General features: G+C 45.5%; 1 protein-coding gene across 1 annotated transcript; it reads right to left on the bottom strand.

The window, feature by feature from the left end:
* Nucleotides 1-1,928: 1,928 nt before the first annotated feature.
* tmem54a (transmembrane protein 54a) lies at nt 1,929-9,346 on the bottom strand. Its single transcript, XM_083791576.1, has 6 exons — nt 9,193-9,346; nt 6,008-6,204; nt 5,329-5,388; nt 4,381-4,584; nt 2,958-3,092; nt 1,929-2,200 (listed from the first exon to the last, which is right to left on the bottom strand). The coding sequence occupies exons 1-6, from the start codon at nt 9,203-9,205 to the stop codon at nt 2,033-2,035; spliced, it is 777 nt and encodes a 258-aa protein (XP_083647702.1). The 5' UTR covers nt 9,206-9,346; the 3' UTR covers nt 1,929-2,032.
* Between the last annotated feature and the right edge of the window lie 6,498 nt (nt 9,347-15,844).

Raw genomic sequence — 15,844 nt, forward strand, 5'->3', positions numbered from 1 at the left:
GGGGTCCCTGACCCGCTCCCTGGACCCCATGTTGACAAGGTATATATACTGCAATAATAATAATAATAGCTTGAATTAATATAGCGCCTTTCATGAACCCCAAAGGACGCCTTACATAAAAACAAGAACCAACAATCAACCAAACAAACCAAACAATTAAACAACATAAAACTAGCCTGAGAGAATAGGTGTCTTAACCCATTTTGGGCAGGAACCCCTTTTGGTGTTAGCATTATGTTATGCTTTAGCTATTGAAAAATAGCAGATCTACAAGCTCATAGCGCGCCACCGAGTGGCGCGCTACAAGCTTGTAGGTCTGCTATTTTTGAAAAATCGAAGAACGACTGACATAGAAACATAGCTTTTTCAGAAAACTGTCAGGATTTACAAGACATTTTTAGAATCTGATCTCAGGTCAAAATAAGACTCCAGAGTCGAGCATGCATCATGCTCGACTTGCTTATTTGACCTGGAACAGTATAACAGTGGAACAGCAATTTCAGGCTTTTCTAATGTTTTACCAACACTATACTCTACTCAAACCACTGCACAGAAACTATGCATTTTCTGTGGAAAGTGGTTACTAATGATTACAGGCAGCCTGTAGAAAGAAGAAAGAGAGCGGTATAAATATCGGCAAGGCCTCCATTATATCATAATAATATAAAATGGTTGCCCACTTGAGCTAACGGAATTCAAGTACACACGCCACATCATACAAATCGTGCGAAGAAAAAAAATACTAACTGACCTGTCATATACATCAGTCTGATCAACCACTTAAGCCCCATTATACACACTTATGTACAAAGACAGAAAATAACAGACCTACAAGCCCACAAGGCTATGTCTGCCGTATTTTTGAAAATGTATTTGGTTAAAATCAATGGTTATAATCGATTCATTCCATTCGTTCGACTAACCCCTTGAAGTGAATGTAATGGCCCGATACATTGCATCAACATCTGATCACAACACAAGGCCATGGAACGTCATAGTTGACTCAATATCTGTGTATTAAGTACAGTATCAGTATGAACGGGAAAAAACATTGCCTGCAGGGACGCATCCTCAGTGATGTATCCCGAGGTCATCGGGGTTTTCGGGTATATCGCAACATCATACCCCTCACTCGGGTGACGCAGCCGGGGGAGATCAAGTCCCGACTTACGTCCCAGTAGCTACCCTCGATCAGTCCCATTAGGGCAAGACCAGGGCCACACAATCCGTTGCTCTGGAACTTTGTGTGTGTGTGGAAGGACTAGACTCTGTGGGTACAGTATCTCATTGGGATGCATATGTCCTTCTTCATGTTAAGTGTTCAACTGTTAAAATGCGTTATTGCTATCGAATCGATATATATATATATAAAAGGAATCCTGATATATTGTGCCGATATGACACATGCATGTGCTCGTAAAGGTAGTAGTACATTTTAAATGCATTAGTAACATTGCAAACGCACCGAGCGTGCCAAGTTGTTTGAAGTCATTTATACTCATCTCCTTCCAAGCAATGAAAGCAGACACTTTGGAAACAAAGAGTATAATGTTCAGTAGGCCTAATGAAGATGTCGTATTTGTTGGGAAGTCTGCCGTCTGCACACAGAATCACCGTTATACCGCATATAAGAGGTGTAAGGTTAAGCGACCTTAACCCATTCTGGGCGGGCACCCATTTTGGTGTTGGCATCATGTCGTGCTTTAGCTATTGAAAAATAGCAGATCTACAAGCTCATATCGCGCCACCGAGTGGCGCGATACGAGCTTGTAGGTCTGCTATTTTTGAATAATCGAAGAACGACTGACATTTTTAGAATCTGATCTCAGGTCAGAATGGGTTCGTCAGACCAGCGTGTGTCCAGTGGAAACCTCGTATGAATCTGATCTCAGGTCAGAATGGGTTAAAGACCAGAGGTTAAACCGGTCTGGTTCTATAGGTTCCAATACCTGCTCTAAACCCATGTAACTGTAAAGTTCCAGTACTTTTTTTATGAAATGTGGTTCCTCTGGGTTTGCGCCGCGGCGCCGGGTCAGAGCCAGTCACTGCGCTCTGACGTAGCGTTGCATTCCAGCAGCTCGTGCTGCTCCGTGGCCTCGGCGTCCGTCTCCGTCTCGGGTTCGGGTTCTGGCGGCGGAGCGGCCGGCGGTGGCGACGATGACGATGACGACGCCACTTCGTCAGGTCTCTGGATACGCACCTGGAGCAAAAACGCAGAAGGTATTGTAGATGATATCGTCCGACACTGACGTACCCCTCTATAGCAGACGAGAAACGTATTGGCTTAACCCATTCTGACCGGGCACCCATTTTGGTGTCGGCATCATGTTATGCTTCAACTATTGAAAAATAGCAGATCTACAAGCTCATAGCGCGCCACCGAGTGGCGCGCTACGAGCTTGTAGGTCTGCTTTTTTTGAAAAATCGAAGAGCGACTGACGTAAAAGGAAGCATAGAAGAATGTGAGCAGACTTTACATTGTTTGAAAGGGACGCATTCTTTTTTACATTACATATTTTATTAATTATATTATATGTGATCTGCAATCACATAAAACAGTGGTTTTCAACCAGTGGTCCTTGGAGGCTAAATGGCGTAGAGTTGGTAACCAAGTGGTCCCTTGTAGATCTTTAACTCTTGAGGGCGTAAAAAGAAACCAAATGGACCCATACAGGTCCATTTGGTTTCATTTGATGCTCTCGAAGAGTAAAATCATTCTTAAACATCTGCATTATATTACTTCATTCACGTCTACACAATTAGAAAATGTAAAAGAATTGTTATTTTGGTCAACGTTTTCCAAAAGCATGGAATTGTAGACAAAGTCTTATGCAAAACGACAACAAAATATCTTTGTCTTTTTTGTGTTTTTTTTTCATCAAATGGCCGTTGAAATGGAATTGGGTTGAAAACCCAACTGACGACATGACAGAGGAACCCCACGGACGATAACTCACTCGTCTCGCCTGGATGGGCCTCCTTCGTCTGCACATGCGCAGGAAGGAGGTGCAGGCCGCGAAGCAGCGGAAGGAGAACACCATCTCCACCACGGACATCGCGATGAGAGGAACCCAGAGGATCACCGTGGTTCCCTGGCAGAGGGCAAAGAGGGCAGAACGATGTCACAAACTACAACTTAACCCATTCTGACCTGAGATCAGATTCATACGAGGTTTCCGCCGGACACACACTGGTCTGATGAACCCATTCTGACCTGAGATCAGATTCTAGAAATGTCAGTCGCTCTTCGATTTTTCAAAAATAGCAGACCTACAAGCTTGTAGATCTGCTATTTTTAAATAGCTAAAGCATAACATGATGCCGACACCAAAATGGGTGCCCGGTCAGAATGGGTTAAAAATACGGCAGCCGTCCCCCAGTTCAGCGTTCCAACGTTTCTGTCCGTCGCGTCACTGTACACAGAGCAAAATGACTTTGTTTTCCGGTTCCACAGACAATGTAACCGCATTAATAGGCCAATAACAATAATAAACATATATATACGACTTGAAAAGCTCGGAGCACAGGTCTCTGCCAGGCCAGTAGAAGTCGATCAGGATGGAATATGAAAATAACTGGACAGAACCGTCTTGATCACATGACTATAATAATACTAAATAATGTCATTTAAAGGGATTGTGACATAAAAAAAAAGGTTTTGGAATTGTTCTTATTTTTTTTTAGGTTTTCTAATCTCAATTGCACCCAAAAAACATGAACTTTTAACATTCAGTAGATTTTCTGTGATCTGGGGTTTTCTGGCTCAAACGGGTGCTCTGATTTGCCGGCAGTAAGTGATGTAAGACCCTGCAAATCCCATATATGTCAATGGGATTTGCCAGCAGATGTCACTGTTTTCACTGTGTTGCCTGTTTTCATTGTAGCTCAAAAGGCTTCCAAACCCCAAAGAAAACTTCAGACCACAGAAGATCCACTGAATGTTCAAAGTTCAGGTTTTTTGGGTGTAATTGAGGTCATAAAACCTAAAAGAAAAAAGAAAAATAAATGAAAATTAATGTCATAAAACCTTTAATAAATATGTTTTGCAAATAAATGCCTCCTGGTGGCAGTATAACAGCTAGATGAGAAAAGGTTGGAGCAGAGGTCCTGCTCTGGTCAGGGAGTGTGTTTCATGTTGATCAGTCAAAAACAAAGGCTCGACCACGCCTTCCGCCTGGTGGAGAGGAGACATCCAAGTAACAACAATAATTGCCGTCTGCACGAGGGGGCCAGGCGGCCAGCACCTCGTTTACTACTTTCTCAAATATACTACTTGCTTCCAGTGGTTCTAGCTGTACGTCCATCTTTATGTTACCGACTTGCGTATGTGTGTGTGTGTGTGTGCGGTCAAAGGGGCATTCTTTACGTCTCCTGACTTACGTAGATGCGGGTGGGGTCGAAGGGACATTCGTTGGTGATGCTGGAAAAGGCATCGACGATGATGATGGTGTCCAGATTCTTGCAGTGCGTGAGCAGACTGCGTCCGCCGTGAATGATGGCTTTGACCATGGAGACCATCAGGCCCAAAGTGGAGGCAGCTGCCAGGAGACCGGCCACGAAGCTGAACACCAACAGAATCCACTTCTGCGAAGAGAACAGAAGCACAACACAGATGGCCTTAAAGCAGGGCTGGGCAACTTTGACGATGGAGAGAGGGCCACTATATTTCCACACTCACGCCACAGAGGGCCACATTGCATATATTACTGTCGTAGCAAAAATAGCAGCAAGCTCAAAACGCGTCGCACTGAGACGCATTTTGAGCTTGCAGATCTGCTATTTTTGGTATATTTAAAATTTGAAAAAATACAAATTTCAAATACCTTTGAAAAGCTTTTAAGTATAGTTATGTTTACTTTATGAACTAAATACAAACATATTGGACATAAAAAAAAGACAATATTTAATACTAGTCATTAAGCTACTAATTTAGACTAATTAAGTAATTAAAGCGGGTCATGTTTGCATGTTTGGAATTGTAACAACAACCCTGTAGCACTCTGAGATATGTGAGAATGTAAAGTTCTTTATAAATAAAATGCATTATTATGATTATTATGTAGCTGGACCAATCCATGTTTTTTTTAGCCAAGAAGTAAAACATTGCTTTATCTTGTAGTAGCCAAATCAAAAGGCTATTTCCTCAGAAAAAGGTATTATTTTTATTATCAGTGTCTGTGTGTGTGTCTGTGTTCCATATTTGAATACAGGATTAAGCCGTCCTGTGTGACTTCAGTCGTCAGTTTGACTTCTCTCATATCAACACTCAGAACAGAGGACAAAGTTCATTTGAGAGTTCTAAGCAGACGAATGAGTAACAGTCCTTACCAGTCCCTTGTTTTTCTTGTTTTTTGACAAGACAATGGCGGTGATTCCACTTATTATGCCCTGGAAAGAAACAATTAAAGTATACATTGAAATGAGATCAATCAGATGGAAATGTTTTTTTATAGCACAGTGTCAATATGGCCTTTGTTGAATCTTGTATAAACATAATCCACTGCTTCGCGTTTTTCACGCAGTGTTACTATGGTTGACCAAGACGAGGACTAATTTGTTTATATTTAGTCGACTAAAAGCCCTATTCGCACGGGATTGGTATTACGCCAGGGACCTCAGGAAATAAAGAATAATCACGGAGGACGTCTGTGTTTTTAATCGCGGGCGAATAATCGACCATGTCTGTGATTTTCGGCTGTAATAATTACAGGCCAAATAATGACCTACCATAATTCAGCAAACACCGGGGTCATACTAACCCATTCTGACGGCGGGCACCCATTTTGGTGTTGGCATCATGTTATGCTTTAGCTATTGAAAAATAGAATAGAATCTGATCTCAGGTCAGAATGGGTCAATCAGACCAGTGTGTGTCCAGTGGAAACCTCGTATGAATCTGATCTCAGGTCAGAATGGACTAATAGCGTGCAAATCTACATCTCAGTAAATTTGAGGTAGAATTGAGTCTAAATCAGAATTTGCTGTCAAAATGAAGCGTGCTACTTACAAAGAGGCCAGCCACGATGGCGATGACGTTGGCGATGGCGTACACCATGGCCCGGGCCACGTCGTGGACGTTGATGTGCCTGAGGACGGCGCCGTGCACCAGGGCGCCCAGCAGGAAGTTCACGTGACCCACCAGGACCAGGCCCAGGCCCATCTTCATCAGGGCCTTGTTGTCCTTCAGGTTCACACAGCATAGTCCTACAGCAAGCCCCCCCCACCCCCAATATACATTAGACACAGCATAGTCCTACAGCAAGCCCCGCCAAAACACATCAGACACATCCTAGTTCTACAGCAAGCCCCGCCAAAACACATTGGACAGTAGACACAGCAAGCCCCCCCCAAAATACATTAGACACATCATAGTCCTACAGCAAGCCCCCCCCAAAGTACATTAGACACATCATAGTCCTACCGCAAGCCCCGCCAAAACACATTAGACACAGCATAGTCCTACTGGCTGCAGTTCAAACGAAGGTACAGGTCAATACAAAAACTGCTACGAGGATAAAAGCAGAAAAAGCACTAAGACTAAGATCAGAAGACATGCACTAGTAGTACTGCATTGGATGAAGACATGCACTAGTAGTACTGCATTGGATGAAGACATGCACTAGTAGTACTGCATTGGATGAAGACATGCACTAGTAGTACTGCATTGGATATGAAGACATGCACTAGTAGTACTGCATTGGATGAAGACATGCACTAGTAGTACTGCATTGGATGAAGACATGCACTAGTAGTACTGCATTGGATGAAGACATGCACTAGTAGTACTGCATTGGATCAGAAGACATGCACTAGTAGTACTGCATTGGATGAAGACATGCACTAGTAGTACTGCATTGGATCAGAAGACATGCACTAGTAGTACTGCATTGGATCAGAAGACATGCACTAGTAGTACTGCATTGGATGAAGACATGCACTAGTAGTACTGCATTGGATGAAGACATGCACTAGTAGTACTGCATTGGATGAAGACATGCACTAGTAGTACTGCATTGGATGAAGACATGCACTAGTAGTACTGCATTGGATGAAGACATGCACTAGTAGTACTGCATTGGATCAGAAGACATGCACTAGTAGTACTGCATTGGATGAAGACATGCACTAGTAGTACTGCATTGGATCAGAAGACATGCACTAGTAGTACTGCATTGGATGAAGACATGCACTAGTAGTACTGCATTGGATGAAGACATGCACTAGTAGTACTGCATTGGATGAAGACATGCACTAGTAGTACTGCATTGGATGCGTTTGCCTTGCTTTAGTCGTTCTTTTGCAAAAAGCACTAAGACTTGTTTACATCAGGGTCCTCCGTTTTCAATTCATCAGAACATTTAAAGACATACAAATACACACTTCTATGAAAAAGCAGGAACTCATCAGACATCAGTTAAAGAAAGTATGGTACTACAGTATGGGAAAGGTGGGGGGTCTGTGGGCTCAGCAGCAGCACAGCAAGGTAACCACACCGAGAAAGGAGAGACAGCGCCTAATTAACAACTAGGCTAGCTAATTAATCACAAACGTCATTGACCCAGCAGCAGAGATGAGTGATGGTGTATGCGTTACAGCCAGGAGCATGCCGAGAATGGCTGCAGTGATGGCAGCATACTCAGCATGAGACTCAGCAGACAGGCACGGACTGGCACAGAAAATCGGCCCTGGCATTTGCCTTCACCGGCCCAAAGACGGCCCTACTACTATGTCTTTTTGATTGCTTTTTCTTTTGGCTCAGCCCCCGGCCCCATGACTGCCCAGCCCTGGCTTCTGCCAGAATCGCCAGACTGTCCAATCCGGGCCTGAGAGCAGACAATACCACCATTACATCTCCCACCCTAGCCTGGTTAATAAACCAGACCGAATCAGCCGTTGGCAAAAATAAATTGCGGTCCGTGCGATATTAGTCTGGTTTATTAACCAGGCTACTCCCACCCAGCCAGCCAAGGCAGTGTTTCTGCATTTTTTTTTAAAGCAATGATTTATTTCTCAGTGATTCCATGAATCTATAAGCTCACAACGCAAACGTGGACATCCAATTTATTGTTTGGGTGTTGAGCTAAAAGGTTTGGGAACCTTCAACCGCCATAGGCTATCTGACAAGTGTGTGTGTGTGTGTGTGTGTGTGTGTGTGTGTGTGTGTGTGTGTGTGTGTGTGTGTGTGTGTGTGTGTGTAGGTGGCTTAAGACCCACCTGAAAGGGAAGGGGACAAAGCTCAGGGTGGGGTCAGGGTGGTATATGCTCAAACATTCAATGAATGCTGGCCTGAGGGCTCGTGTTTACAGAGTAAACTGACCCATACATTCAGTGTTGATTATGTTAGTCTCCTCTGTTTTTAGTCCCAACATGCCGTTTATAACAGAGCTATGTTATAGAATACACCTAGCCTACTATCCAGAACATCTGGTTTGGTTTTAAAGGTGGTCTTGCCTGCACCTACAGTCCTACACTTCCATTGAGAAAGTCGGGTATGTTAGTAGCCCCATATGTGCCCTCTCCCTACGCTCATGGGGCTAGTATGTTAGTAGACCAAGCTTCTCTGTGCCAAGTAGCTGCCTGGACGATTGTGGCAGAAGAAATAATAATCTCTCCTGCAGGACATTTGCAATACAATTTAGGCATTTAGCAGACGCTCTTTATCCAGAGCGACTAAAGCAAGGAAAACACATCCAATGTATGCATAGAAGACAGTGTACTGTCTTCTGATGGATTGAAAATGGAGGACCCAGATGTAAACAAGTTTTAGTGCCTTTTCTGGTTTTGTGATTATCCTCGTAGCAGTTTTTGTATTGACCTGTACTTTCGTGTGAACTGTAGCCAATCTACAAACTGCATACACATTTTATAATAATGTACAGTCAATTATTATATTTTAACCTTTGCATAAAGACTCATCCGAGCATGAACGAACATTTCACAATTAAATAAAGATATTCTACTAGAATGCGACAACACAACAGATATGAATTACCGCCACATTCAGTTTAAGAACTGAACATAAAGGCTGTTGAAACAAGAAAAACCAGAAAGAAAGCATCGTTCACCACCAGCAGCAGCCCCCGTTTTACCTGACAGTGTGGCCACACCTAAAAAAAAGAAACGTATTTCTGCTTCTTTGCATTCACTTCGGCTCTGTTTAAAAAAAAGTTAATCACATTGTAAATAACTTACCCAAGGATGACATGATGAACTTGTTCTTGTGATTATTATCAGTTGATCACATGCAGCCCAATAACAGTCGCGGTAATAAAGCCATTTCTCTCTATTTTTATAGATATTTGTTTTGTACACCTCTGTCTTTTGTGTTGGTGTCTCTTCCTCCTTCCTTCCCCTGAATCCCCTCACTGCTCACCTGTGGATGGTCGTCGTCACGTAGTGGGAGGGACCAGATGTATTTGGCCCGCCCACAATTCCCCCTGAGGCTGCCTGACTGACATTACTATAATATTTACTACTGAGACGAATATTCACTTTGAGGGCTGCAGATCCGGTCTAAAGCGGATAGGGAAACGGTCTGCGTGCGTGCATGAATGTGTGCGTGTGGAGTGTGATAGTGGGCGGGCTCTAGGCCGGATGTGAGCCCCTGAGCAGCAAATTGGCCTTTCCACATGCGTTCTGGAAATGACTATCATTTTTTCATTAGGCCTGTGTTTGATTGATTGAAAATGGTATTAACAGCTTGTAGAATGGGTACATTTAAAAGAAATTACAGGTCAATACAAAAACTGATAAAAAAACAGAAAAAGCACTCGACTTCTTTACATCAGGTCCTCCATTTTCAATTCATCAAGACAAAGTGTGTGATACTGCCTGCGGAGCTTGTTCTCCAAGCTTGCTGATTGCTAACTCAATGTAGGCATAGGCCACACTATTTTAACTTAATTAGGTTAATTGCCAGCACCTGTGCATGGTTTCCTCTTCAACCCTTTAAAAGCCAGGCCTCTTGGTCAAATGAAAGCGCTGCCTACTCGATGAGCTTCACCATGGGGCCTCTGAAGCTGTTGAGACTGTGCTTTATTATTGCAATGTGTCCTCCTGCTGTAGCTGCTTTTCAGGAGCCGTTCGGAAAGTTCTCTGCTCGCCATTTTATAGAAGATGTTTACCGCTCTCCAGTTGGCAGCGTCGGTGATAATGATCTCCCTTATGACACATCTTTAAGTTCTTGGCAGATTGGCCCTGAATCTAACGCGCCACCCACGGAAGTTCCAAGAATTCAGGTGTCCTGTACTGGATCTCAGCTCACACTGCTGGTTGAGCAGAAATTAAATGGTGTCTTATTGAGTGGAGAGGACCTACAGCTTGGTGATGACTGCTTCCATAATGGATATTCAAAGGGAAACTTTGTCTTCACTTATGACTTTGCTCGGTGTGGAACAAATCATGTGGTGGTGAGTATGTCAAATGGAATATGCCACTTTACTGCAGTGTCTGTAATTTGGTGCCTCTATGTAATGTATCATTTATGTTCCACAGACTCAGAATGGCTTGGACGTGTTCTACAATTTGCTCCATTTTATCCCTAGAAGTCCTCTTACCTGGTGGCAAGCACCATTCACTGTGCCGGTCTCCTGTGTCCCAAACAGGTAGGCCCATATGTCTTGACTTTAACCCATTCTGACCTGAGATCAGATTCATACGAGGTTTCCGCCGGACACACGCTGGTCTGACGAACCCATTCTGACCTGAGATCAGATTCTAAAAATGTCAGTCGTTCTTCGATTTTTTTTCAAAAATAGCAGACCTACAAGCTCGTATCGCGCCACTCGGTGGCGCGATATGAGCTTGTAGATCTGCTATTTTTAAATAGCTAAAGCATAACATGATGCCAACACCAAAATGGGTGCCCGTTCAGAATGGGTTAATATGGTTTCAACTACTTTTCTACTATCTGCAATCTCAGTCATGATGCTTTGAAGCTTGTCATCACTATCTTTGAAATGTGTAAATGACCGATTTTTCAAATTTCGTAGTAGAAGATGCAAGTTCAAACCTTTTACATTTTCATGCACAAAGGTCACATCATGGGGCCGCAGACTTTGCCTTCTCCGTACCTCTTCCAAGCGTGGTGAATGATTGGAGCTTTACCATAAATGCCATGAATTGTGAGTTAAAGATCTTTTCCCTGTAAAGTAAGTCTTCATGACTATAGATTGCAAACCTAAAGTGTAATATAATTTTGTCTGCAGCATCCTGGACCACCACGGCAGAGTCCAACCTCTACCAGAGAGGCCAGAGCGTCCACCTGCAGGTGTTGGCTAAATGTGGAACTGAGCAGCGGCCTTTCATCCAGTCCTGCTGGGTGTCTAAATCCGTTGCTCCTGAGACGCGACCTCGCCATGCAGTCATCTTGAACAAAGGGTAAGGTGCGGGGTTTGCAGCTTAACCCATTCTGACCTGAGATCAGATTCTAAAAATGTCAGTCGCTCTTCGATTTTTCAAAAATAGCAGACCTACAAGCTCGTATCGCGCCACTCGGTGGCGCGATACGAGCTTGTAGATCTGCTATTTTTAAATAGCTAAAGCATAACATGATGCTGACACCAAAATGGGTGCCCGGTCAGAATGGGTTAACCCATTCTGACCTGAGATCAGATTCTAAAAATGTCAGTCGCTCTTCGATTTTTCAAAAATAGCAGACCTACAAGCTCGTATCGCGCCACTCGGTGGCGCGATATGAGCTTGTAGATCTGCTATTTTTAAATGGCTAAAGCATAACATGATGCTGACACCAAAATGGGTGCCCGGTCAGAATGGGTTAAAGTCCATGTAGAATCTGCTGCCTGACGGGGCACTGTTGCATATTATTAAAGTAAGAAGTTTTAGTAAATTTATACAATTGGGGTGGTATTTGATTTCCCTTCTATTGAAACATTACATTTATATCATGTATATCCTAATATGGCTACATACACTGGACACAACAACGGGATAGACTTGGCTGCCACTGTTTAAAAGTGCAAAACATTAAAGTCCATAGCCTTGGCTGCCATATGATGCAATAGCTACAGTGCACAGTTCTGTACTGAACTATGGTTCAAAAACAAATCCACTGTTCTTTCAGGTGCACAGTCACGTCACGATCCAACCATACCATGGCACAGTTTGTCCCTTCTGGGAGGAAGGATGCAATCAATTTCATTCTCGACACTTCACGGCTGAAATCTGGGGTGAGTTTGTTATCTTCATACACTGACCAATGATTTGTTTACCTGCTGCATAAACTGACCAGTGAGTTTATCGTCATTCATTGAGTAGTTGATGAATGTGCTGGTAAACATGAACTGGATCTTATGTCTACAGGTGTACATCCACTGTAGTGTGGTCCTTTCAGACAAGGGCATCACTGTGGGCTTGAAGTCCTGCAACTACAAGAAACTCCGGTCCAGGTATTTGCAGCTATGATATACTAATATTATTCAATACATTTTCTTTTTTTGTTGACACTACTGATTTTAGTGGATTTTGTTTCAGATGGGAGGAGCTGACTGATAATGCAATGGTCTGCAACTGCTGTAGATCAAAGTGTAAAGATCACACTCATGGGATTTCACACATTGGTCAGTGCAAGTACTGTATTGATGATGCTATGTAGTTTACCATTGAGTGTTTCCTCCTTGCAAGATTGTCCTTCCGATCACTTGATACAATACGACTCATTATGATGTCATTTTTTTCTTCTTTTCCAGATGCCATGGCTGTAGTCAGTACTGGTCCCTTCATTGTAAATGGAGAACCTGTGAGATCTCGCCCACCGGCCCCACAACCTAGGGCGCTGTCTCACCCTCCAGCCCCACAACCTAGGGTGCTGTCTCACCCTCCAGCCCCACAACCTAGGGTGCTGTCTCACCCACCGGCCCCACAACCTAGGGTGCTGTCTCACCCACCAGCCCCACAACCTAGGGTGCTGTCTCACCCACCAGCCCCACAACCTAGGGCGCTGTCTCACCCTCCAGCCCCACAACCTAGGGCGCTGTCTCACCCTCCAGCCCCACAACCTAGGGCGCTGTCTCACCCTCCAGCCCCACAACCTAGGGCGCTGTCTCACCCACCGGCCCCACAACCTAGGGCGCTGTCTCACCCTCCAGCCCCACAACCTAGGGCGCTGTCTCACCCATCAGCCCCACAACCTAGGGCGCTGTCTCACCCACCAGCCCCACAACCTAGGGCGCTGTCTCACCCTCCAGCCCCACAACCTAGGGCGCTGTCTCACCCACCAGCCCCACAACCTAGGGCGCTGTCTCACCCACCAGCCCCACAACCTAGGGCGCTGTCTCACCCACCAGCCCCACAACCTAGGCCGCTGTCTCACCCACCAGCCCCACAACCTAGGGCGATATCTCACCCTCCAGCCCCACAACCTAGGGCGATATCTCACCCTCCAGCCCCAGATGCTGACGACTATCTCGACATGCAGTCTGATGAACCAGCTCCTGAAGTGAATAAATATGACGCATCAACTTCTCAGTCTGCCTCTGGAGCTCAAGACACTATCTCATCTGAAAATGCAATCCCTGGACCCCACTGGCTTCCCGTTGCAGCTGGTGCATCGGTCTCGAGTCAGGAGGGCCCTGCACCTATACTGTCCCTGACGCTGCCTGGTCAGGTGCAGGTCATTAATAATAATGCGCAGAGCCCAAATGATGTCGCAAAACAGAACCCTACAGCCACACACCACCCAAGTCCTTTGACAGGACCGAGTGAGAAGAGGTTCAATGCCATAGGAAGTGATGCTGTAGCGACTGGCGTTCCCTTAACGGCAGAGGGCTTCTTAATCCCTCTCCTCGATGGCTGGCCAATCCCCCCTCCTCCTGTGCTGTACGGCTGGCCGATCCCTCCTCCATATCATGAAGTGGCAGCTCAGCGAGAAGAGGGTCTGAGGCGCAGAGAAGAGGCTCTGAGGGCAATCCGGGAAGAATCGCAAAGGAAACGGGCTCTGCGGGAGAGGGAAGCGTTTCTGAGGGAAGAAGCTATAAGAAATCGAGAATGGGGTGGACCATCGAGGATGCGTCACGGCCAAGCACTAAAGGAGCACAACGAGCCCTGGCCAGCTTTAGTCGGTACTGGCCCCTTCGTTGTAAATGGAGAACCTGTGAGATCTCGCCCAGCAGCCCCACAACCTAGGGCGTTATCTCACCCTCCAGCCCCACAACCTAGGGCGATATCTCACCCTCCAGCCCCACAACCTAGGGCGATATCTCACCCTCCAGCCCCAGATGCTGGCGACTATCTCGACTTCATGCAGTCTGATGAACCGGCTCCTGAAGTGAATAAATACGACGCATCAACCTCTCAGGCTGCCTCTGGAGCTCAAGAAGGCACTATCTCATCTGAAAATGCAATCCCTGGACCCCACTGGATTCCCTTTCCAGCTGGTGCATTAGTCTCGAGTCGGGAGGGCCCTGCACCTATACTGTCCCTGACGCTGCCTGGTCAGGTGCAGGTCACTAATAATGATGTGCCGAACACCGGCAATGATGTCACAAAACAGAACCCTACAGCCACACACCACCCACTTCAAAGTCCTTTGAAAGGACTGAGTGAGAAGAGGTTCGATGCCATAGGAAGTGATGCTGTAGCGACTGGCGTTCCCTTAACGGCAGAGGGCTTCTTAATCCCTCTCCTCGATGGATGGCCAATCCCCCCTCCTCCTGTGCTGTACGGCTGGCCGATCCCTCCTCCATATCATGAAGTGGCAGCTCAGCGAGAAGAGGGTCTGAGGCGCAGAGAAGAGGCTCTGAGGGCAATCCGGGAAGAATCTCAAAGGAAACAGGCTCTGCGGGAGAGGGAAGCCTTTCTGAGGGAAGAAGCTATAAGAAATCGAGAATGGGGTGGACCATCAAGGATGCGTCACGGCCGAGCACTAACGGAGCACAACGAGCCCTGGCCGGCTTATGACTTGACCCAGCGTGGACGTGGTCTTTACTCGACTATGGGCGTACAGCAGGCTGATGATGAAGCGGGAACAACTGCCGATGGCCAACCGATCCTCCGCCGAAGGCTGCAGTTTGCAAAGGAAGCAGACGGGTCTCAGACGCTGAGCTACGAGGAAGAGACCGTGAAGCCTGGTGACGGGAACGGTAGGGCCAGAACACCGGGGAGGGATGAAGATTCTGTTGAGGAGAGAACTGCGACGGGGCAGAGGCGACTGCTTTCCACATTCCTGAAGTTGCTGAGGTAACATCTGTTGCAACTTTTTATTCTTAAAGATTGTGCGTCATAATTTGGACTAAATGCAAAACATGTTGCTGTTGCATGTCAATTTTATAAAACTATGTCTCTCTCTCTCCCTCTCTCCTCAGGAAACTGGACCAAAGGGAATAAATGGGATCGCACTAAAAGAATACTTTGATTTTTAGTAGACTTGTTGTTGAATGTAAGTTTAAAATAAAGGATTTCATGCTTTTCAACTGGTTCTCCAATGGTTTCTTATAGTATAAATTTAATCTGATGCTTTGAGTGGTTCTCTGCATTTTCATGTTTACCTCAAATTGAAATTGTTTTCAGAATCAAGGACTGATACTTGATACACGTTGTGCAAGGGACCCCCATAGATAAAATATTGCATAGGTAGGGCTACAGACACAAGTAAGACGCGCAAACGCGGGAAGCGAACGCAGCTCGTGTGTGTGTGGTTGTGTGTGTGTGTGCTACAGCTGCGCCCTGTGTGTGTGTGTGTGTGTGCTACAGCTGCGCCCTCTGGTGGCGGGCGGGTGGTGTAACAGCGGGACAGACACAGACACACACACACACACACACACACAGACATTCAGCCCTTGCTGTCATAGTAAGTGGCTCACTGCGTTCGCAATTAGACAATATGCAG

This window comes from Protomyctophum parallelum (assembly GCF_964188405.1).
Source record: "Protomyctophum parallelum genome assembly, chromosome: 20".
NCBI lineage: Eukaryota > Metazoa > Chordata > Actinopteri > Myctophiformes > Myctophidae > Protomyctophum > Protomyctophum parallelum.

What these genes read in the sequence shown, in the direction of transcription:
- tmem54a (XM_083791576.1), bottom strand. An exon ending in ACAAGAAAAACAAGGGACTG is followed by an intron (nt 4,585 to 5,328) that starts GTAAGGACTGTT and finishes TTCTCTTCGCAG; the next exon opens with AAGTGGATTCTGTTGGTGTT. An exon ending in TCGACCCCACCCGCATCTAC is followed by an intron (nt 3,093 to 4,380) that starts GTAAGTCAGGAG and finishes GCCCTCTGCCAG; the next exon opens with GGAACCACGGTGATCCTCTG.